This window comes from Musa acuminata, chromosome BXJ2-7 (assembly GCF_036884655.1).
Source record: "Musa acuminata AAA Group cultivar baxijiao chromosome BXJ2-7, Cavendish_Baxijiao_AAA, whole genome shotgun sequence".
In the NCBI taxonomy this organism is placed as follows: Eukaryota; Viridiplantae; Streptophyta; class Magnoliopsida; order Zingiberales; family Musaceae; genus Musa; species Musa acuminata.
In genome coordinates this window covers 31,806,132-31,827,684 of record NC_088344.1, presented here as the reverse complement: position 1 = coordinate 31,827,684, position 21,553 = coordinate 31,806,132, and the positions used below count along the sequence as shown (strand labels likewise).

Here is a 21,553-nt window from a genome sequence, read left to right as displayed (position 1 = left end):
GATAGGCATCGCAAAACAAATGATACAAATGTACAAAAGTGATAATAGTTGAGGGCCATACTTAGCACTACAGTGGACACAACCTAAAGATCTGACAGAGACTTCATTATCTCTTTTCCATTCGAAAAGAAAGAAATAAAATTAAAAGCATAAAAAATAAATGCTACCAAAGAACATTAAGCTCAAAGCATGCAGGACCAACCATCATAATAAAAAATATTAAGCCTCAATAGTTGGTCAGTTGATGATATACAACAGCAAAAGTGCAGCAACAATCCAAATCCAGCAGTAGATCTCATATCATTGATGTATGAACACTTCATACTCCAAAACTGGTGCATGTCCATTTACTTATTTGACACAATAAGATTGTAATATGACACTATAACAACAAGATCAAGGCACAATGAACACACACGATAAGCGTCTTGTAGTAGCTCGGATCTCATTGCAGTGCGTTGACTCTCACAGGAGCAACAGAGAAGCCAGAGCAGTCCAATCCATGGCTCTTCCTGCACTCGTAGTAGAACACGGTGTACACGGCCATGGAGTACAGGTCCCACAGCCCGTTCACGGCCGCGATGATGCATCCGATCCCCATTGGCGACTCCTTCGACCGAGGTGGCCATGAAGCCGTGATGACCGCAGCAAATGCGCCGTAGATCGCCACCTTGACGACCAACAGCATGAGGGTGAGAACCATCCCTCGCTTCTTGTTGCCTATGTAGAGCTCCACGGACCAGGACAGCGCGCCGATCCCCCACGTCTCCTCCACGGCGGTGATCGCCAGACTCATCGACCATCGGGTCGACAGATAAAGATACAGAAGAAATGAGAGGATCGCCAAGCTCACGCCAAATCTGAAGACAGGTCTTGAGACATCGGCCTCCAACAAGACGGTGGCAACACCGAGCGAAGACAGGATCCCGATGCCGATGGTGAGGAGGACTATATAGAACCTTGTGATCATAGTTTGGTACCAGCGGCGAGAGATCCGGAGGAGGAGGTCATTAGGCGTCAAGTCAATGTCGATGTGAGCCATGGCAAAGGTGTACAGGGTGGCCAGCGCAAGGAACAAGTAGCAGAAGAAGAAGAAGAGAGTGATCACAGATGCCAGGCCAGCGAAGTCTTTGAGGTCCCTCTCAATGTCAAGGAGGAGGTTGGGAGGGCGGTGCTTTGTTTCCTTGATGAGGATTGAGATCTTGGAGACTAAATCGAGGGGGATTGGGGCGATGGAGTAGAAGCAGTAAAAGAAGAGGGAAGAGGAGAGGAGGGAGAAGAGGATGAGGGGAAAGAGGAGTTGACCAGACTTGATGGGGAGGTGGAGGGACTCCCAGAGGATTCGGGAGACGCTAAGGGGGGCGGAGGAGACTGCCATGGCCTTGGAGCTGAAGCCCATGGTGGTGAGCAGTGGGAGATCTGGTATTCTTGGGGAGCTGTGAAGTTGCAGATAAACACAGGGTTGGATGTGGCTATGGATTCTTTGGTTTCGTGCAGTGAGAAGAGGGAGGCTGTGTGGGAAAGATGAGCTCGAATTATTGAGCTGGTTTGGCCTGGGGTGAACAGGACAAGAATAAGCATTATTGGAATTGGAATGAGAGGAAAAATAATAATTTGATGTATTAATCTGAGAAACTGAGACAATTTAAAACATGATTAAGAAAGTTATAATTAGATTTTTAAGAACAAAATATGTATTTCATCATTTGTCTTATCCTATATAGAAATCTATGATTAAAAATTATATTTATATATTACTAATCTTTAATATTTTTTATTTTTATATTTTTAAAAATTATATTAAAATATTTATACTTATGAAACTGAAATATGCTTATATAAAATTAAAAAGATAATTTTATAAGATTAAAAAATTAAAAAAATTATTAAGATAACGAAATTAAATATTTTACTTTCATAAATATAAGAATTTAATCTTGACTGTTAAAAATAATTAATTATATGAGATAATATATAATTAATCTAACATATTTATAATCTTTAGATATATCTTTGGGTGGATCCAACTTGGAGGCCCAAAAGATTATTGTATCATAAATTTTAATCGTTTTAAAACATATTACATATATTAGATAATTATTCTTTTATCAACTAACGATAAGACTTAATTAAAATATTAATTCATGGACTAACTAATGGCATAATTTACCCTTTTCTATTTAAATATTAGGAAGTTGTGTCAATCATGTTGGAAAAGACAAACTGAAGTGTTTCTTTGGCATATAAAATATTATGTAAGACACTTATAATAAGATTCAAATATTTGATTATTTATCCTCTATTTCCCGTCTCATACAATAACTAATTCATTAACTTTTGACTCTCGATTATTATTTTAAAATATTTAGTTCCATATTAATATTAATAGATTGATCAAACTCTCATGAGTTAATCTAAATCTTTATTTATTTTTAATAAATTTAGTCTTAATATTTCGTCAAACATAACCTAAAATCATTCGAAACGCATGTACGAATAATCTTTTTTTACTTAAAATTTATTAGACATTAATTGTCATAATCTATTATGTCTAACTCAATAACTTGTCAAGTAAATGATCAAACTGAAGCTAATCATAGTACATTTGTTATGATATTATAATTTATGCTGGTCATTGGGATATCTCCTCATATGGGTAGCATTTGTTTCCTTAACCCACCCCAGGGTGTGATGAACCCTAATTGCAGGACATCCTACTTGCTTCAGAAACAGGGGGCTGATCTTTATGAGGCAATGAGCCAAATCTTTAAGCACCAGAGTTTCATAGAAGTTTCTCTTTGATGTTCTTTGAGCTTTACCAGCATAAATGAATGCTTAGGCTCTTTGTTGGGTTTGGTACCCAATGCATGGTTCTCTGCTTTAGAATCAATGAATCCTTGGCACCGCCTTAGGATGGTCCAAAGTTAAGGAAGAAAGCAGCAGGAAGAAGACACACCATGAGCTGGGGAAGAAGGTGGGTCTAAGGTATTCAAGTGTGACCCTGCACCCACCCCACCGCCATAGTTCAACTGCTCCTGTGACCCTCACCAATGCCAGGTATAAATTTCCAAGCTGTTCTCGTTGAAGAATCTAAGCTTTCTGTGCCAAGTAGCGCTAAATCCACAGCCTGTAACATGGCCTCTTTAGCTTGGCAAACCCCAGCAGCAGATGCATGCTGGTGAATGCATGACTCCACAGCTAAGCAGATGTGGATTATTGCCTCTGCATCCAGTGTAACTTTGACTTACGGTGACAGGAAGAAGAAGTAGAAGTCAGAGGTACAATGATGGAGAAGTTGAATTTTATAGCACAGTTGGTGTGAAATCTTTCACGAGGCAGTACATTATTCTTCCTGGAAATACAATGACATGTGAACATGGACATGAAGTTTCCTTCTCTTCTCAACTTCTCTCAGTTTGCCAACACTTGAAAGGGGAGGGAAATAGAAGACACTCATGATACTATAACTACATGAAAGAACATTGATGAATCTCTAAATAAATTCCAACAGGAATAATCACAAAAACCATATAGAAATGGTCTATCTTTAGCTTCTTCTTCTTCTTTGATCACTTGAGAAATTGTAGCAATCCGAGGAACAAGTAATTGGCTAAAGATGGACATCAGAGATGGTCTCCTATCCTGTTCTGTCTCCCTACGATCCAGAGCAAAGTTCTTCTTGCGAATGAAGGTGTTTCATCCGCCCTTGATATTACACTGTTGTTGCAGCTCCCAGCATCCATCTCCAGATCCAGATCACTCCGGCTTTGGAACTCCGATGGTGCTGTGACTGTGCTGACACTCTTCTTCAGTTTCCGTTCATCTCTGTCTGCCATGCCAAGTGGCGACCGGAAAGAGAAAGCCCGCCTTGATGCGTCCTCAGCAATCGGCTCGTCCGTTCTTGATCGTAGCCAGATCTTTGAGACCGAGAAACTTTCCTTCTTGTGGAGATTGGCACTCATGCTTGCATTACCATCATCACCTCCGAGCTCCATTCTTCTTGATGCATCAAACCCGCTGAATCCATCTCTTTTCGAGTGGCAATCGCATTCTGACATCGCAACCCGGTGGATGGACTTCTTGAGAGCTGGCTTCTTCTTGGTTGGCCTTATAGCAACTCGAAGCAAAGATCTGTCATCCATCACATACTCGCGGGAACCCATGGAGAAACACCTCCTTTGATCCAAACCACTATTGCCGCTGGTAGTGCCTTGACATTGACCTCCGCCGATATCCAACCTCCTGAATTTTCCGAGCTTGACAGGCACTACTTTTGCTTCTGCAACCTCTGCAACTGAGATCCCCAACCCGACCTCCTCCTCTGCTGCGATTTCCTCCGGCTTCTGTGATGTATCGTTGATCAAAGACCGTAAGCCATCATCATCTCCAGGGAGACCAATGTTAGGACTTGGCCCATGTTCTCCCCTATCAGATGCAATCTCTCTGGAACTCTCACTGCTAGACTCGAGAACGAGGACTACAGGACGGCGACTGTCGTTAGGGGAGAAGTCAAGGAGGAGGCACCTTCGACAAAGAGGACAAGTGGAGTGGGACAGCAGCCAAGTATCGATGCATTCCAAGTGGAAAGCATGGCTGCACTTGGGGAGTAGCCTGAGCTTGTCATCAGCCTCGAATTCGCAGAGGCACACGGCGCAATCGAAGGGATCTTTGAGGCCTATAATGGATTTGTAGTTGAAGACAGGAAGAGAGTCTATGAAGGACTGATCCACCCCTGCGTCGTGGAGATGGAAGAGCTGCTGGAGTTGGCCTTGGAAGACTGTGACATTGCTTATAGCATCCGGTTCCCTGTCGTTAGGCTTGAGGAGGTATCTCACGAGCAGGTGGAGAAGACCAGATACGAAGAAGATGACTGCTAAAATGACAATTATGAGAAGGATACTAGGAGTAATCTTGTTCTCGAAGTTAACAATAGGAGGAGGTGGCGGTGGTGGTAGGAAAGCTAATTGAAGGGGAACTGGAGACAGAATGCTCCGTCCTTTGATACTTTCATACAAGACCAAGTCCATGTTTTGATCTCCGTCCAAGCAACAGCATAAAGAGAGACCACAAGAAAGAAGAGAAACGCCCTTAGTATGAAGGACTGAGCAAAACCGTAGACAGATCTCTGTGTTCTGTACTGCAAGAGGAAGAAGAAGAGGAAGGAAGAACAACTGTTGCAGGTGAATCTGAGGCAGTTTGGCAGAAGGGGAGTACTAAATGGGTGGAGAGATTAATGGGGTGTCAGCTGATGGGGTCGGCCATAAATACATTTATTGCGAATGGGCGGTGAGAGAAGTGAAGAGCAATGGGGCTTATGCTAGAAAGGGTCTCTTTTTTAATGGCAACGTGAGACGTGAACATGGTAATTGGTAACGTACTGCAGCCTTATTATGTTAATGGCGGATGTGAATCTTTTGGGAGATGCCGCTCTCTTCAAATCTAAGGCTTTCTCCTCCCCCTTCCATTTGACTTCCCACAGAGCTTCTCTGCACCGGTCTCAATGCTCCCCATTAACCTTCTCTTCCATGCAACTGAGACAGAATGGTTCTGTTCGACTCCAGAATTCTCAGTTTCTCTCTGGTATTGGGATTGCTGCGTGTGGCTCTTCAATGCCTATTCACATAAGAAATAGGGGAGAGAGAGAGAGAGAGAGAGAGATATGCATGGATTGCGGTGGGGTTGACATTGCAAGGGCGCAGGTTTCACGGCGGAGGGATCTCAACAATTTGTGCCGGCAAAAAGGGGAAGTCATGGACAAAACCAGAAGAGCTACGTTTCCTAGACCTTGTGTTTTATGGGGCTTTGGAGGTTTGGGGTAGGAGATGATGGGGTTTGACTTGGTTGCCACGAGCCTGGAGAGACAGATTAATTTGCCGGTGCGAAACATTGATCTTTCCAAGCCAATAATTCATGATTTGATGGTTCCTAATCTGCACTATCCACACTACAGGAGTGTAAATTAGGTGTCAGAAAAGGCCTGACATCACTTGAAATCTTTGCATGCATGAGGAACAAATGGATGCAGTGGCTCCGTTGCTGCACTTATCTTCACTACTGGAGTATGAAGTCACATCACTTGAGATCATGCACGAGAACAAGTCGCTGCTAATGTTCCTCTCCAATCTGTGCTCTGCTCCACCCAAAGACAATAGTCAAACTCATCGTACTATTTTATCTTGGACGACATTTTTGCGTAGTGCAGAAGCACTTGGTTGCTATGTAGAGCAGAGATACATGTAGCTGCAGTAGCTTTTAGAGTAGAGATGTTGAAGAGCAGCAATTAAGGCAGCGGCAGATGCCTAGTGCTTCTACATTTCCTGCTGCAAGTGATATGGCTGAATGAAGCTTTATTATATGTTTGAATACCGAATTTTAATGATAAATTAATGAATGAGGTTACGAATTAATGACCGTTTGAGAAGAATAACGTAGCATAAATTTTAATCATAGAAAGATATATCAATTGAAACGGGAGAATTAGACATTGGGTTGGAGTTCATCATGTCAGAGATCGGGGACCAGAAGGATCCGACATTACGTCAAGAAAATCGGATATTACGGGAGGTCAACATGACGATGGATCAAGTAATATGTCAAAAGAAAGGACGACATACTGAAAATTTGAACGAAGTGCCCGATAAACTAATGACATGTCGGACAATGTAAGTTTTTTTATTGTAATCGTTGTGTCTTGATTGAAGTAGTTTAAGTATCTAATTGAGTTGATTTTGGGTGTAACCATGCCAACTTGATTGGGAGCTTATTGGGCTACATCAATGTTGAATTAAGTTTATTGGAAAGTCAATTTAATGATATGAGGTTGGGCCAGACAGTGGCATTGCTTGTGAGTTGAAAAGTAAGAATTATACTTTTTCAAAAAACCTAATGGTGGTACCACCAAGATCAGTGGTGGTATTGTTAGAACATAATCTTCTAGACTATGTTAAGTAGTGATACCATCCAAGAAGGCAGTGGTATAGCACAGTGCATGCGAGATAGTATCATCAGTATATAGGGATTTAATTTTTTGACTCTATTTTTAAAATCATTTGGAGCCTGTAAATACTTCACTCATGTGGTAGATAAATGAAAATCTTATGATATTAAGTATGTAAACTCTCTTAAAGTGTTGAGTCTCTTCCTCGTTGAATTTAGAAGTCTTTCTAAGGAAGATATGAGGTTTTATTATAAAAGAGATACATGAAAAATTTTTTCTTCAGCAAGGAGAAAGGATTGTTACAAGGATAGTTGATCTTTGTCTGTTGATCATATTATAAGTTAAATATATTTTTAATATCAATTTTATCAATCAAAATTTTTAAATCAATACTTTATTTCGAAAGCATTAATTCACCGGGTGCCTTCACATTATGGTCTCTACGACTGCTCTTCCTTTTCTTTCCGCTGCCACTTGTATATATTGCTGTCTAAACTATACTGGTTTCTAGCAATTGTTAAGATAGACCAATGAACTTTAATAATGTAAATATGTCGAATAATTGAATGAATTAGCTCAATTTTGAAACTCGTGGGCCTTTTATGGCCAGAGGTTGGGCTTCGGACACTAAAACAAGGTCCAAAATTAAAGTGGCCTAAAAGAGTCGTTGAACTTATCGTGATGCCATCAAATCGAGGTGGGGCCTTATACGCACCACGAATCAAAGATGGAATTTTTCTTCTGCTAAGCGACAAGACCCAACTACAAGCGAAGAAGATGGGAATCCAACCTGTATCCGCTCCATTTCTTCTTCTCTGGCCTTCAAGCATTTGATGTCCTCATAAACCTCCATGTCTCGATCAAACTTGAACCACCAAAGTGTCTTTTCCTTCCATCATACTCGAAGCCAGATATTTTTATAACAGTGAACATGAGGTCTCCAACGTACACCAACAACAAAGCATAGTCTAAATGGAAAGTAGCAGTCAGCACCGGGATGTACAAAGCAAGCAAGCATAAGGGGGAAGACTCGTAAAGCTGCGGAATCCGAGGATCATCTTCTAAGCGTATCCTCCTTTCCATGCGTTGTCCCGCCTGTTGTTCCTGAAGGCGCAGCAGCCGATGGAGTAGACGATGACGAGGAAGACGAGGAAGATGATGTTGAGGATGGCGATCTTCTTCCACTTGTCCTTGATGTTGGCAATGACGCCGGCCTTGCAGGAGCTGCAGTCGTAGCAGAGGGTCGACTGATCGTTGTTCCACGTCTCGCAGTCGGTGTTGTTTGAGGCGAAGCCGGCGGCCGGCTTATTCCACACGGTTGCGTTCTCGTAGTCGAAGCGGCATTCTGAGGGAGGCTTGCAGCATCCAGACTACACGGAAAGGACGAAGATTACCAACCAAATAATTGCAATTATAGCAGACAACAATTGGCACACAACATTATTGGGGATGCATGTTGTGTGATATCATTCTATAAGAACTGTTTAAAGCATCATTGAAGGATATGTAAGTATTGACTTCACACGGTGTTGGATGCCTCGAACGATTTAGGAGAACTGACATGCCTTCCACAATGAATCAGCACTAGAACTAAGATGAACAGTGACAAGAACTTCAAGGGAACCCTCGATCCACATACCAAGTTGACAACAAACACAGGAAACTGTTCATCTACAAGTAATCGGATCTCTTGGATAGAAAATTTCGACCATAAAGAAAAAGGGAGATGAAGAAAAATCAAGAACCATGTAAAAAATGTCAATTATATGAGGTGGTGTGAAGCCATTGCCATCGATAGAGACCTATTAATTATGACAACCGGATAGCGAAATCCATAATGATTCCTTTTCATTCTTACGAACGAGGCCCACGCAAGGGAGTAAATTGTTAAGAAACATCACATTCAGATTTGTAATGCAAATGACAAAGTGAAATCCTGCAACAACAGACCAACATATCCAAGAAAATATCAAGATTGAAAACCATTGAAATTTATGCCGAAGAAACAAGAAATTTCGGAAAATAACAAAGAAGCGAGTTCACAAAGTGAGGGGAGTTCCTCCCTAAAAAAACAGTCAAGTAAACTAACAAGAATCCGAGTAAAAAACTCAAAGAAAGTGAAATTACTTAAAGATTTAGGAGGACATCAATTTGTTGGAAGACTACAAATTATTCCCTTATGAAATAATTTTACTTTAAGGTCAGTGGAGTAAAAGTTTTCCTTATGAAAAACACCCCAGAGAATAAAACCGTGTTTCCACGAGTCGAACAAAAAAGGTAACCCAAATCTGTGACTCAAGATTCGATCTTTACGCCTCAGATCGCAAAAAGATGAGATTTTGAGGGCACCTGGATGGGCGAGAGGTTGTCCTTGATGAACTGGTCGAAGGACAGGCTGGCCTCCTGCAGGCTCCGGCAGACCTTGGCGTCGGAGAGGCAGGTGCGGATCTTGGCCCAGTTCTTGGTTTTCTCCACCCGCTTCTGAAGCCAGTGGGAGTAATCGCCGAGGCGGTACTCCTTGTAGCCGCGGCCGGACACGACCTGGCCGGCGCCCTTATTGGTGACGACGAAGGCGAAGACGGTGAAGAAGAAGAGGAGGAGGATGAGGATAAACATGACGAAGAGGTAGATCCAGAGGAGGAGGGAGTTGCGGCAGCAGGCGCCGACGAGACCGGCGAGGGAGACGGCCATCAGGAAGGCACCCAGCACGATCATGGGTGTCTGCAGGAACTTCTCGCAGTCAGTTCCGCCGCCGCGGGTGGCCAGCCATATCCCGCCGCCCAGGATGGGCACCGAGAGTAGAAAGGTGATGAAGTTGAGCACCCCGATGAGGTTGTTGCTAAGCCGAAACATCCTCTCTTCCCCTTCTCTTCTCTTCTCCGAGCAGAGACACCAAAGAGGCTAGCCGACGGTAATAAGGTAAGGAAGAAGAGGTTTGAGTTGTATAGTGTGCTGGGCAGACGAAAGGGTGTGTGCGAATATATATATACATATATATTGGTCGAGAGGCAGGAAAGTTCTCAGTTACTCATTGCACGCGTCAACCTTTCAACGTACCCTCACGAACTACCCTCGTGGTAATTTCCTGCAGCTTTGGGCCCCAGAGGGCGTTCGTTCACATGGCCTCACCGTGTTCTACGAAGGGCAGGTGAAGTTACCGTCAACAGTTGACATCACTACACGACGTCGTCTTTTCTTAATCCGACGTGTGCGGCACATGGGCAGTTACAGTCCTTCAAAATTACTATACTGCCTAATTTGTTATAATTAATATATTAGCTAATTTAGCAGTAATATTGGTTATTTATATTTAATGATGGATCGATCGTATATTAAAGAGAGATTACACTTAACATGATTCTAATTGCGCTTTGAGTTGTGATGCTTGTAGTAAACGAGTCAAGCCCAACCTGTCGTCTTAGCACAATAGAAAACAAATATCTGATATAAATAACATTAGTGATCATAATATCACGCATCATATGATGATGATGATGATGATGATGAGGATGAGGAGATAAGAAGCTACGATTGACGACGGGCGGGACGCCGCAGGACGTGTCACATGTGCGCTTTAAAGACGTGCTAAACCGCAACAGCTAATGGTCACATGTTCTCTGTGTTCGGTACACGTGTGTGGGGAGGAATCGGCACCGGCGGTCCCGGGAGAAGAGCAAGGCAAGGAAGCAATGGAGAGACGTAACGAAGTTACTCCGTCCGCGTTACGTCAGTCGTCGTTTATCCACAACCGACGCGGTTGCGTTGGGATTTCGCGTTTCTTTTTTTCCATTTAAATGTGAGATTGCCACGAAATAATGAAATAAAATAATAAATCGAACTATTACACCCGTCATTTTGTATGTGATGTTTGTGTGGGTTATTTGTCGGTTGATTACGTCGCCTGAAGAGCCCAACCGAAGGATCAACAGAAGTTATATCCTCTCCGTGAGCATAGGAGGCCTGAGCATTCGCTTGGCCGCTATTTTGCAGCACACAAAAGCATTGGATCATTGACTCATTCGTAGTCATCTCCTTCAGAACACTATTAATTCCTCCCTCTCTCGCCCTCGTTACTTATACCATAGCATTCCACGTCCCTCGTCTGCCACAGCACTCAGCTTCCACGCATGGCCGAAGAGGCACCTGCCGATGTCTTCGTTCCACCCACAAAATGCCTGCCCAAATCGCCCTTCCCTCCGCCTCCTCTATCCATGTCTTCCTCCGGTAGGATGACGAGGCTTCTCATACCTCTCGCCGTCTTATCCTACCTCCTCTCGCTCCCGGTGCTGGGGCTCGCCGTGTGGCTCCTCGCCACCCGCGATTACAACTGCGAGGACCTCATGCAAGCGCCACAGATCCGCACGACCATCGGCGTCGGCCTGATCCTCGTGTTCGCCATCAGCAACTTCGTGGTGTACTTCGGGCCGCGGTTACTCATGCCGTGCCACGTGATCCTCTCTGTGGTGCTCGTTGTGATGCTCAGCTCCGGGGTGTCCTTGGTGGGGTTGTACAAGATGGAGACGAGGGGCCTGCCGGGGACGCCAATGTGGCTCCGCAGCCGGGTGATGAATGTGGGGACGTGGGTCGAAATCAAAAACTGCCTTTACGACGACAGGATATGCTTCGACATGGAATATCGATCCTCCCAGTTCACCTCTGGTGATTTCACCATGATGAAGCTATCTGCAGTAGAGGTAAACGAAGAACTCTACCAAATCAAAGAACAATATCGAAACTATCAGAGAAACTAACGATCATCCTTTTTTTCCTGCCCAAAACAAGTCCGGATGCTGTAAGCCACCAGAGATCTGCGGAATGGAGTACGTGAATGCTACATATTGGACATCTGCGACGAGGAAGGATGCCAACGACAAGAGATCGGTTAGAGATCCAACACCCTACGGTTCGTATGATGACTGCCATGTCTGGAGCAACGATTCTACGGTCCTTTGTTACAATTGTGAATCATGCAAGTCGGGCTTCGTGAGGGTCATATCCCACAGGTGGAGGAAAGTTGGTGTTTTCCTTATGGTTATGTCGATACTGTTTGTGATCGTCCATACCGTACGGTTCACCGTCCTTATGTTAGATAGATACAGCACTCACTAGGGACTAACAGCAGTTCCATTTGCTTTGGACTTCCGAGGAGGGTAGCTGAAGTTGTTCTTCTTCCTTCGAGTTCATCATGAAGAAAGCATTTCTTTTAATTTGCTTGTTAACAAACGCTGCATGCAACAACAGTGGCATGAACCTTCACAATAACCATTCTCAGTTTCATGCAAAAAACAGGATATCAGAGAAGAGTATATAAAAGATAAAGGAGAGGGAAAATGAGAGAGATGAAGAAAAGAATGAAAAGATGGATCTTATCATCAAACAGTTACATTTGCTAGATCTTATGAGTGCAACCAAATGTCCAAGAACTCTTTAATCTCAAAGATAATTGCAGTTGGAATTCCAATATTTTCAGTAGTACCTATATATTACGACCAGGGAAATTAAGGGCCTAATCAAAGATAAACTAAAGAAAAACCAAAATCCTTAAAGAAGAGACATTTTTCTGGAACCATTTATCTATTATGTCATTGAAATTGCCTGTTGATCCTGAAGTAGCAGTAACTCATATGGATTTGGCTCTGCAACTGATGGTGGAACAAAGTTGTAAGTTACAAGCAATATAAGGATCAAACCTAACCTGGAAAAAAGAATACTCACTCCATTAGAAATCATGCAACTTCAGAATTATAAGATGGCAAATTTAGTTTATGGTCTCGGATTATTGACTGATAGAAAATCATAGTGGATTAAGTCATGAAATGCTATGCAAGAAGGCTAAAAGAATTAATGGGATCAATCTAAAAAGCAAATAACTTGTAGAAAAAAAAAAAATTCAGCGACTAATTTGTTAATGGTGTCACATAATAAACACTTGTTTTGATATCAAATAAGATTTGTAAGAAAACACAAATGCACTTGTCTTCAGCTTTAAATTCAATAAAAAAAATAAAGGAACAAAAACAAATGCTTAGCATTTAAGAAGTTAATACTTGTGGCATGTCGAACACCACAGGAAGTATATACATATATGTGGTCCATATCAAATGAATGTACTTTTTATGTATCATATCAAATGAATTTTTCTTACTAATTTTCAAATTGCATCTTTCTATGTGGTCCAACTAAAAGAAGGTATAGAATTAGTACAAATGACACGAAGAGTGAAATGATATGGGATAAATAATTATAAAAAGATAATCCATCCTTCTTAAAGCCAATCTTAAGCTTCACTAAGCTTCCTTAAAAAAACCATCCATCCTACTTTTCTTTTTAGTCACAATTATTTGATAATTTTGAATAAAAATATCAAAAAATTGATTTGATCAAGAGAGATGAATAACTTAAATTAAATCAAGAAGCATTATAACACCATCCAAAGGAGTCTACAGAATTTATATTCAAAATTATCTCAGCAGGAGATTTCTTTGGTCTTTGGATGCTTTGAGACTTAATCTAAAAGCATCAAAAGACCAAGGAAGTCTCATACGTTCTTTCCATCCTCAATTATTGTAGTTTATTGGATCATCAAAAAATTATTGTACTTTATTAGATAACTAAAAAAATATTTTTTTTTTATTTATATGTTAGAAATATAATCTTTAGCACCTAATGTTGGTGATTCTAATCGAGGTAATTGATCAGATGACACGATCCAAATTTAGACGACATTGAGCTCTGAATCTCGATTGAAATTGTTATATCAATATTTGTATATTTTGTTATCGTGATAATCATGTGTTCAACTTAGGTAGAGAATAAATATTCTTTCCATTGACGATGATAAAAAAATATATCTTATACATTTAAAAAAAATTATTTGTTATTTAATATACTTTGTAAAATAACAATAACAAATAAAGAGGACGGCCTCCGGGCATCATATTCCAGTCACACACACATTCGATAAAGTATATAGCATCCATATCAACACGAAGATTCATGAGAATAAAGCAAAGGCAAGGCAAAGGAGGCTGCATATGCCGGCCATTATTGAATTCATCGTTGAATTGAAAGAGAGAGGAAAATGCTTCTCTAGGTTGGGTTGGGTTGGATGATGGATATCCACCTCACTTCTTTTGTTCTTTAAATTAAACGAGGAAGAAGAAGAAGAGGAAGTAAATCTATAGGGAAATTACACCAAATTTGTGCTTTTAATTTGATTGGATTTTAACCCAACACACAATCTTGTCTGAAAGAAAACAAACGTAGCGTGGAGAGTAGGCAAAGAATGGGAATCTCATCAACTCACGCCTAATGTGAAACGTATATATAATATGCAATAATACATAAATGTCATTTTTTTGCTACACCAAAACCCAAAGAGAAAAATAATCTCGTTTAAAATAAGAGTAAATTTCAGTACTAGTTTGAAATTTAAGTATAATAAATGTTTCGATTAAAATTTTATGTCTTATTAGTCAATAATTAAGACTAAATAAAACATTAATTAATGAGCAATCGATGTGAAACCCGATTCCCACGGCCGCTTGGCCCGTATCCCCTTGGGAGTCCCGAATGCGTAATTATTTGAGGCGGTGGATTGCCTTTGCCGCCCTATAAATGCGACATGGGCGACTCGCTCACCGCTCTCATCCCTCTTCTTTTGTCTTCGGATTGGTCGCTAGGGTTTCGGCGATCCGCCCCAAGCTTTTTTCTGCTGCTGATTTGGTTGCTAGGCTTTCGAGATCTCGCCGCAAAATTTCCTTGGGTTGCAGCGTTTCGCCATAGAAGCAGTCTCGTTTTGCTCCTTGGGTCGTGAGTTTTGACCATCCTTTGTTTCTTGTTCCTTTTCTACTTACGATTTATGTCTTAATCTTTGATCTACTTAATTTGTGCATGGTGTTGTTTAATTGATGCGATGTTTTCGTAAAAAAAATTCCAGAATTTGATGCTTCCTGTTTTTATGTTTTTCTCCATTCAAAATCTTTTTTTGTTATATAGATTTATGTTTATTACGACTTCTACCAAGCAGACGCTTTTCATCAGTATACTAAGGATTTTGCTTTTACAGGAGGTGTGAATGTTTAATGGAGTCTAAAGGTGGGAAGAAGAAGAAGTCTAGCAGTAGTAATTCATTAGACTACGAAGTTCCACTTGGCTACAGCATTGAAGACATTCGACCGCACGGGGGAATCAAGAAGTTCCAGTCTGCTGCTTACTACAACGTAAGAATCACAATGAGAAAGAAAAAAAGTACAATTTTCCAATTTGTTTATTGATTCCTAATTTGTTGTTTTGATTTCATTGGCTACAGTGCGTGAAGAAGCCATCCTGATAGCCTTTCAGATTTTCCCTCTTCAGTAGAGCAAGGGTATAAATAATTTGACTTCTACTGTTTTGAGAAATCCTTTTGGCTAGCTGCTTTCCGATAACCATACTCTCCTACCAAGCTTTTTTCTTGTCACCAATTCTCCCTCTCCTTTCCCCTGTACCATTTCCTGTATTCGATTCGATGGCAGTCATAATGAATGGTTCTCCAAGTCCTCCCTCAGTGTCACCGAATGGATTTGAGGGATACGAGAAGCGTCTTGAGATTACATTCTCAGAGGCACCTACTTTTGTGGACCCCCGTGGTAGGGGATTGCGCTCCCTTTCACGGGAGCAGATCGACTCTATTCTTGATTTGGCACGGTGCACAGTCGTATCGCAGCTCTCAAACAGTGAATTCGATTCATATGTCCTCTCGGAGTCGAGTCTTTTTGTTTACCCATATAAGATAATTCTCAAGACATGTGGGACTACAAAACTGCTGCTGTCCATCCCCAGAATTCTTGAGCTTGCTATGGAGCTCTCGCTCGCTGTGCTATCTGCAAAGTATTCCCGTGGAACCTTCAATTTTCCTGGTGCACAACCATCTCCACATCGTAGCTTCGCAGAAGAAGTTGCTGTCCTCAATCAGTTCTTTGGCAGCCTTAACTCGGGTGGTAATGCTTACGTGATGGGTGATCCAACAAAGCCGAATCGCAAGTGGCACATATATTATGCAACACAGAAAGCTGAACTGCCAATGGTTACTTTAGAGATGTGCATGACTGGGCTGAATACTGAGAGGGCATCAATCTTCTTCAACAATTCAGTGGATGGCTATTCTTCCGCTAAAGAGATGACGAAATTCTCTGGCATTTCTGATATTATATCTGAGATGGATGTATGCGACTTTGCCTTCGAACCATGTGGATATTCGATGAATGGGATTCATGGCCCAGCTCTATCTACGATCCATGTGACCCCTGAGGAAGGTTTCAGCTATGCTAGTTACGAAGCAATGGGGTTCAACCCATCATCCCTGGTGTATTCAGGCTTGATCGAGAGGGTCCTTAAGTGCTTTGGTCCATCAAAGTTCTCCACTGCAGTTACTATCTTTGGCAGACATGGGTTGTCTGGCACATGGGGAAGGAAGCTTGATCTCGATGGCTATGCCTGTACTGATCTTGTGGAACAGGAGCTGCCGGGAGGTGGGCTGTTGATTTATCAGGCTTTTGCGGTCTCTGCTGTGACTGTCGTCTCCCCTAGATCCATCCTGCATTCCTGTGACAGAGACCTCAAGTATGACAATAGAGGAATCCACTGGGAAAACGAAGAAACAGAGGGAGAGGAACCTAAGATAGGATCATGAAAGTAAGGTTGGTAGTGTATTCGAGTTTGGTTTGTTTTGTCAAGCAGCTAGCCAAGGTTACTAGTGTTAATGTCTATGTGAGAGTCAGCATCAATGCTCTAGGTGGCTTGCTGTGTCTGCCATGATGAGCAGTGCTTGTTTGAATCCAAAACCTTTGTCAAAGTGCTATTATCAAATAAATCCTTGTGATCCTTTTTTTCTGTTATCTGGAATGTGTCATCTCTTTGTCACCTGTTACTGTGGTTGAAATATGATTATGGAATGTGTGATACAGTTGATCTGTTCAGCTTTATGCTCCTGTGTTGGATCCTGCTTGCATTGTAATGTTTATATTCAATTCATTCAAGTACTTGTAATGGATGAAAGCAACATCTGCAGGTACTGTTTAAGACAGTGCCATCAGGACCCTCTTTTAAGAAATGGTAGCACTATTGCCAGAACAAAAATCATCTGAGATCTGTAGTATGGTTTTTCGAATCCAAGGGTGCCTATTCAGAAAAATTGATGCTTCGAGTGGATCATCATTTGCTGTGGTACCTTGTTCAAGAATGATGCAACACTCAATTCTATTATACACACATGAATATATATATATATATATATATATATATATATATATATATATATATATATATATATATATATATATATATATATATATTCTAGTAATGGTTTCTGTATCTTTCTCATCATATAACACTGCATATCCAAATAGCCTTTCTTGTACATAGACAAATTGGTTTGTCATTAATACTAAGATATGCTTCACATTATTATGCATGCATTTCTAGCACAAATCCTTTGTATCATCTCAATCATGTTTATTTTGGTTAAAATACTATCAAATCAGATGAATAATTTGATATTATAGGAAATGATGGAATACATGATTTTGAAATTATCCATTCTAACTTTCTTTTATAGGGTACCCTACACAGTATTATGTGCATTCCTTTGCATAAATATTAATAGACATCCTTTTAAATTTATTTGTCTGGCTTTTACTTTTCATCTATAGAGTTTACATGTTTATAATAAAAATAATTTTTATAAAGTAAATGATGTTGCTTTCCCACACACTATTATTAGCTCATTTATCTTCCTCGACATCACTATTATCCATATGGTATTATCATTAATAATAAGATACAATTCATATTATTGTTAATATAATTTTTTACTCTAAAATATTATTTTAATGGGTATTTCAAATCATCAAAATCAAGGATTCCAAATATTATCTTGTATAATTGAGACTATTTTCATTGCTTGTTTTTAGCCTAAGAAAACAAAGAAAGGAACTTACCAGGTTCCACCAAAATGACTAATTATTAAAAATCATCTTAATCATCCATCAAATTGATTAAAAAATTATGATAATTTATTTTCAATTAAATCAGATGGACGATTGATACAAAATGAAAGGATGATTTTGGAGTTGCAACCGTAATTTTCTCTGCACAATATTTGTTTGATCCTCAAGTTAAATAGTAGATGTAGTATTTATTATACGCTTTGATTCAGTTTGTATGCATCAGATCCTAATAAGATAGGAAGACAAGTGTAGCTAAACCTAATTAACATCGAGCCTCCTATCCAATCATTCTCATTTGGAGCCATGTTGGTCCAATTATTAATTGATTTCTTCGGATGTATGTATTACTTGTAATTCGCAATCTTATTTTTAATAACATAGAGTTTTCTAAATAAATTAGGTTATAGATACAAGAATATTGAATAAGATTGTTAATCCAAACTTTTATGATCCAATATTGAAGAATAAAATCAAAAGGTATCTATCTATTCAAAAAAACAAAGGGATAAAAATACATATTTCAAGTTAATCATTCATCATTTTTTACATGAAAAAAAGAAAATTCTTTTGAGATATTATAAAATGATGTAGTATAATTAGTTATCTTGACATCTGATATCATATATATTTCCCTTGATTACTGTCAACTAGATATTCGATGTGAAATCTCTCATTTCTTCTTTTGAAAACTCGTTATGATTCTAAGTTACTTGTTTTTGTATTTGTTCATAAGTATAATTCAAAGACTTGCTAGATAATATCTTAGAACTCTTCAAATCTTCAAAGGCTATAAACTATTTGCCTCCTGAGATGCCTAGCGCATGAGTGTGAATTCATGTCTTAAATACAATACATCTAAGAGAAGAATCTATTAGACAACTTAATGAACACAAGATGACATAAAAAGAAGAGGAAGAATGTGGTTATCAAATACCATTGCAAAGTTCTCTATAGCGGAAACCATCCAAGTTATTGTTTTACTAGCAAATGCAAAGGTAGCAAAATAATGACAATAGGCAAGGGGGATTTTGGAAATGTAGTTCACTCTTTGGACATACATTGTTTTGCTATTCCTTCAAGTAAATGTCATTTATCTTTCATGGCATCTAATACCACACCTCATCATCATGCATATCCAAATTATGTACATGGTATTGTTATTAATAATAGGATATAATTCATAATATTGTTAATACATTTCCAACATAAAGTAGTGTATCTAAAACATGCTACATTAGGTGTCCGAACCCAACATGCTATAAGATTTATTGGAAGTCATTTGGAGGAGAAACTATGATATAGACTTGATGAAATTTGAGCAAATATATGAATATAAATAATATATATATATATAAAGTACAGAAAAAATAAATCTAAAATATTGATTTGCTGATGATATACCAAATCCATTAACCAAGTTAGAAAATTCAAAATCTTATCTAATAAATTTTTATACCTTAATTATTAGTCTCGTGATAATATATTAGATCCACTCAAGGTTTGAAGGTTTAAATTTATTCAATAAATTATTAACTCCAAAATATTAATCTGATGGGTATTCCAAATCCATTTATCAAACCTTGAGGGTTCAAAAAATCATCTAATAAATTTTGAAGATATTAGCTAGTATAATTGATAAGAGTAATGACTCCTAATAATATTGTATTCACCATTTATCCTTTTTTAAAAAAAGTTATAAGGTTCTATCAATATAATTCATCTAAACCCCTTATATCATCTCAATATCCATCTATTTTGTTTAAAATATTATTATAATTTATTTTCAATTATATCATATGAATGATTGAAAAAATAGGAAAGGATAAAATGGATGATTTTGGAATTGCTCACTATTATTTTTATTACCACAGAGTCTTCTAGATAAATTAGGTTCTAAATAAAAGATTTTTAAAGATTGGTAAATAGTTGACTATAATATGTTTGAGGTTTTAAATCTAATTCACACTTTAATTTTGCACTGAAGAATATAAATAAAAAGATATTCATACACAAACAAAAGAGACAAATTGTAAATTTCAAATGAATCATACAAGATTTTTATAGGAAAAAAAAAAGAAAAATTTAGTACAATTAGTTGCCTTGGCATTTGATTTCAGCTTCTCTCTAAAACAAAGTTTGTCCAATTGAATTGTCTTGAGATATGACTAAAGTGATCTCTTCCTTTGAGCACTCATCATGATTCTTGATTTCTTGCTCTGATTATTGTAGATCATAAAATGATATTCAAGTTCAAAGACTTGCTAGATGAAATCTAAGAACCCTTGATCAGGAGTTAATGCTGGAATCATTTAACCCCATCAGGCTTTATCACCATAAAGCTCTCCTTCTTGATCAGATGTTGCAAGTCTTATTTCCTAACACCAAGTCAAAATAAATAAATAAATAAATAAATAAGCAATTTTCTATAAATAGAGAACAACACTATTAAGCACTAATGTGTAAATTGTAGTAACATTATGTGCACACTTTTAAGGGTTGAAAGTTATAGATGGCACAACAGTAACATTTTGGATTGTTGAAGACAAAGATATAGATGCCACAAAAAAAAAAAAAAGGAATATGGCAATTAGTTCAAGTGTTTGGTTTCATAATATCTAAGTGTGCAAGGAGAATAATAGATAATTCAATAAGATAATTCTTAAGAAGAAATAATGTGAAATTTGATAATATTTTCAAAATATGATAAGCTTACCTCTCATTTTGTAATCAAAAATGATGTTTTTGGGATCAGACCTTGAGCCTCAGGCTTGATTATTCTTACGACTCCTCCGGGAGATGAGGCCTCCATTGTTCTAAGATAAAAATTAATTATACTTTTGATCTTATGTCACTACTTTTTATAGGCTAGTAATGTTCATCGATCTTTCTCATAATATAATAGTGCATATCAAATTATGTTTCTGGTAAAAAAACAAAAATATTGTCATTAATACTAAGATATGCTTCACATTATTGTGCATGTATTTCCAGCACAGAGCAGCGTAGCTGGATGAGTTTATTTTTGGTGCTTGTATCTTCAATATGAAAGTTAATACATAGTTAATTCAATTCTTTCTTATTATCTCAAGCATTCATTTATTTTGATTAGAAAATTAGCAAATCAGATGAATAATTTGATACTATAGGAAAGGATGGAATGCATGATTTTGATATTATTCAATTCCTCCTCTGTATGAAATGTTAACAAATATCCTTTTAAATTTATTTATCACACTTTTACTTTTCATCCATAGTCTTTGCATGTTTTGAATAAAATGATTTAACTTTCACTAAATGGCCTTTCTTGCTATTCAATCTCAATAGCAATTATAAATTTATTTTATTGTCATCCCTTTTATAGTAATAACATAAATACAAATGGAAAAACTGTATGAAGAACACAATAGAGAAACAAAATCATCTAATGCTCATCAATCTTTTTTTTTTTTCTCTTTTGCATCATATGCTATTGAATCAATGAATCCAAAACCTTAAAAAAATCATTAACTATTTGTCTCTTAATCTGTCCATTGTAAGTAATATTTTCATTTTATATGGGAAGTAAGAGAAAAGTTGATTATCAAATATTTTTTTATCAATAATTTATGTTCAATAAGCTAATGATTCA

At 38.6% G+C, this 21,553-nt stretch overlaps 5 protein-coding genes across 6 annotated transcripts; 2 read left to right on the top strand and 3 right to left on the bottom strand.

The window, feature by feature from the left end:
• Positions 1-264: 264 nt before the first annotated feature.
• On the bottom strand, positions 265-1,541 carry LOC103992289 (uncharacterized). Its single transcript, XM_009411926.3, has one exon. It carries the CDS (start codon positions 1,397-1,399, stop codon positions 446-448), a length of 954 nt encoding a protein of 317 aa, XP_009410201.2. The 5' UTR covers positions 1,400-1,541; the 3' UTR covers positions 265-445.
• A 1,743-nt stretch (positions 1,542-3,284) lies between these two features.
• LOC135617591 (RING-H2 finger protein ATL13-like) lies at positions 3,285-5,740 on the bottom strand. The gene has a single exon (XM_065117978.1). The coding sequence runs from the start codon at positions 5,025-5,027 to the stop codon at positions 3,624-3,626; it is 1,404 nt and encodes a 467-aa protein (XP_064974050.1). The 5' UTR covers positions 5,028-5,740; the 3' UTR covers positions 3,285-3,623.
• Positions 5,741-7,835: 2,095 nt separating this feature from the next.
• Positions 7,836-9,906, bottom strand: LOC135617593 (tetraspanin-8-like). Its single transcript, XM_065117982.1, has 2 exons — positions 9,287-9,906; positions 7,836-8,307 (listed from the first exon to the last, which is right to left on the bottom strand). Exons 1-2 carry the CDS (start codon positions 9,788-9,790, stop codon positions 7,999-8,001), a joined length of 813 nt encoding a protein of 270 aa, XP_064974054.1. The 5' UTR covers positions 9,791-9,906; the 3' UTR covers positions 7,836-7,998.
• A 1,072-nt stretch (positions 9,907-10,978) lies between these two features.
• On the top strand, positions 10,979-12,144 carry LOC135617592 (tetraspanin-15-like). The gene is made up of 2 exons (XM_065117981.1): positions 10,979-11,631; positions 11,720-12,144. The coding sequence occupies exons 1-2, from the start codon at positions 11,065-11,067 to the stop codon at positions 12,044-12,046; spliced, it is 894 nt and encodes a 297-aa protein (XP_064974053.1). The 5' UTR covers positions 10,979-11,064; the 3' UTR covers positions 12,047-12,144.
• A 2,440-nt stretch (positions 12,145-14,584) lies between these two features.
• LOC135584485 (S-adenosylmethionine decarboxylase proenzyme-like) lies at positions 14,585-16,815 on the top strand. 2 transcript variants are annotated; one of them, XM_009411923.3, is made up of 3 exons: positions 14,585-14,746; positions 15,006-15,159; positions 15,249-16,815. In XM_009411923.3, the coding sequence occupies exon 3, from the start codon at positions 15,447-15,449 to the stop codon at positions 16,608-16,610; it is 1,164 nt and encodes a 387-aa protein (XP_009410198.2). In that variant the 5' UTR covers positions 14,585-14,746; positions 15,006-15,159; positions 15,249-15,446; the 3' UTR covers positions 16,611-16,815. The 2 variants fall into 2 exon arrangements, with proteins under 2 accessions (XP_009410198.2, XP_064974052.1); XM_065117980.1 differs by having other exon boundaries at positions 14,586-14,749.
• The last annotated feature ends 4,738 nt before the right edge of the window (positions 16,816-21,553 follow it).

Coding starts and splice junctions, on each gene's coding strand:
- LOC103992289 (XM_009411926.3), bottom strand. CDS start 1,399: ATGGGCTTCAGCTCCAAGGCCATGGCAGTCTCCTCCGCCCCCCTTAGC.
- LOC135617593 (XM_065117982.1), bottom strand. CDS start 9,790: ATGTTTCGGCTTAGCAACAACCTCATCGGGGTGCTCAACTTCATCACC. Junction 8,308..9,286: donor ACAACCTCTCGCCCATCCAG/GTGCCCTCAAAA, acceptor CTTTCCGTGTAG/TCTGGATGCTGCAAGCCTCC.
- LOC135584485 (XM_009411923.3), top strand. CDS start 15,447: ATGGCAGTCATAATGAATGGTTCTCCAAGTCCTCCCTCAGTGTCACCG.
- LOC135617591 (XM_065117978.1), bottom strand. CDS start 5,027: ATGGACTTGGTCTTGTATGAAAGTATCAAAGGACGGAGCATTCTGTCT.
- LOC135617592 (XM_065117981.1), top strand. CDS start 11,065: ATGGCCGAAGAGGCACCTGCCGATGTCTTCGTTCCACCCACAAAATGC. Junction 11,632..11,719: donor TGAAGCTATCTGCAGTAGAG/GTAAACGAAGAA, acceptor GCCCAAAACAAG/TCCGGATGCTGTAAGCCACC.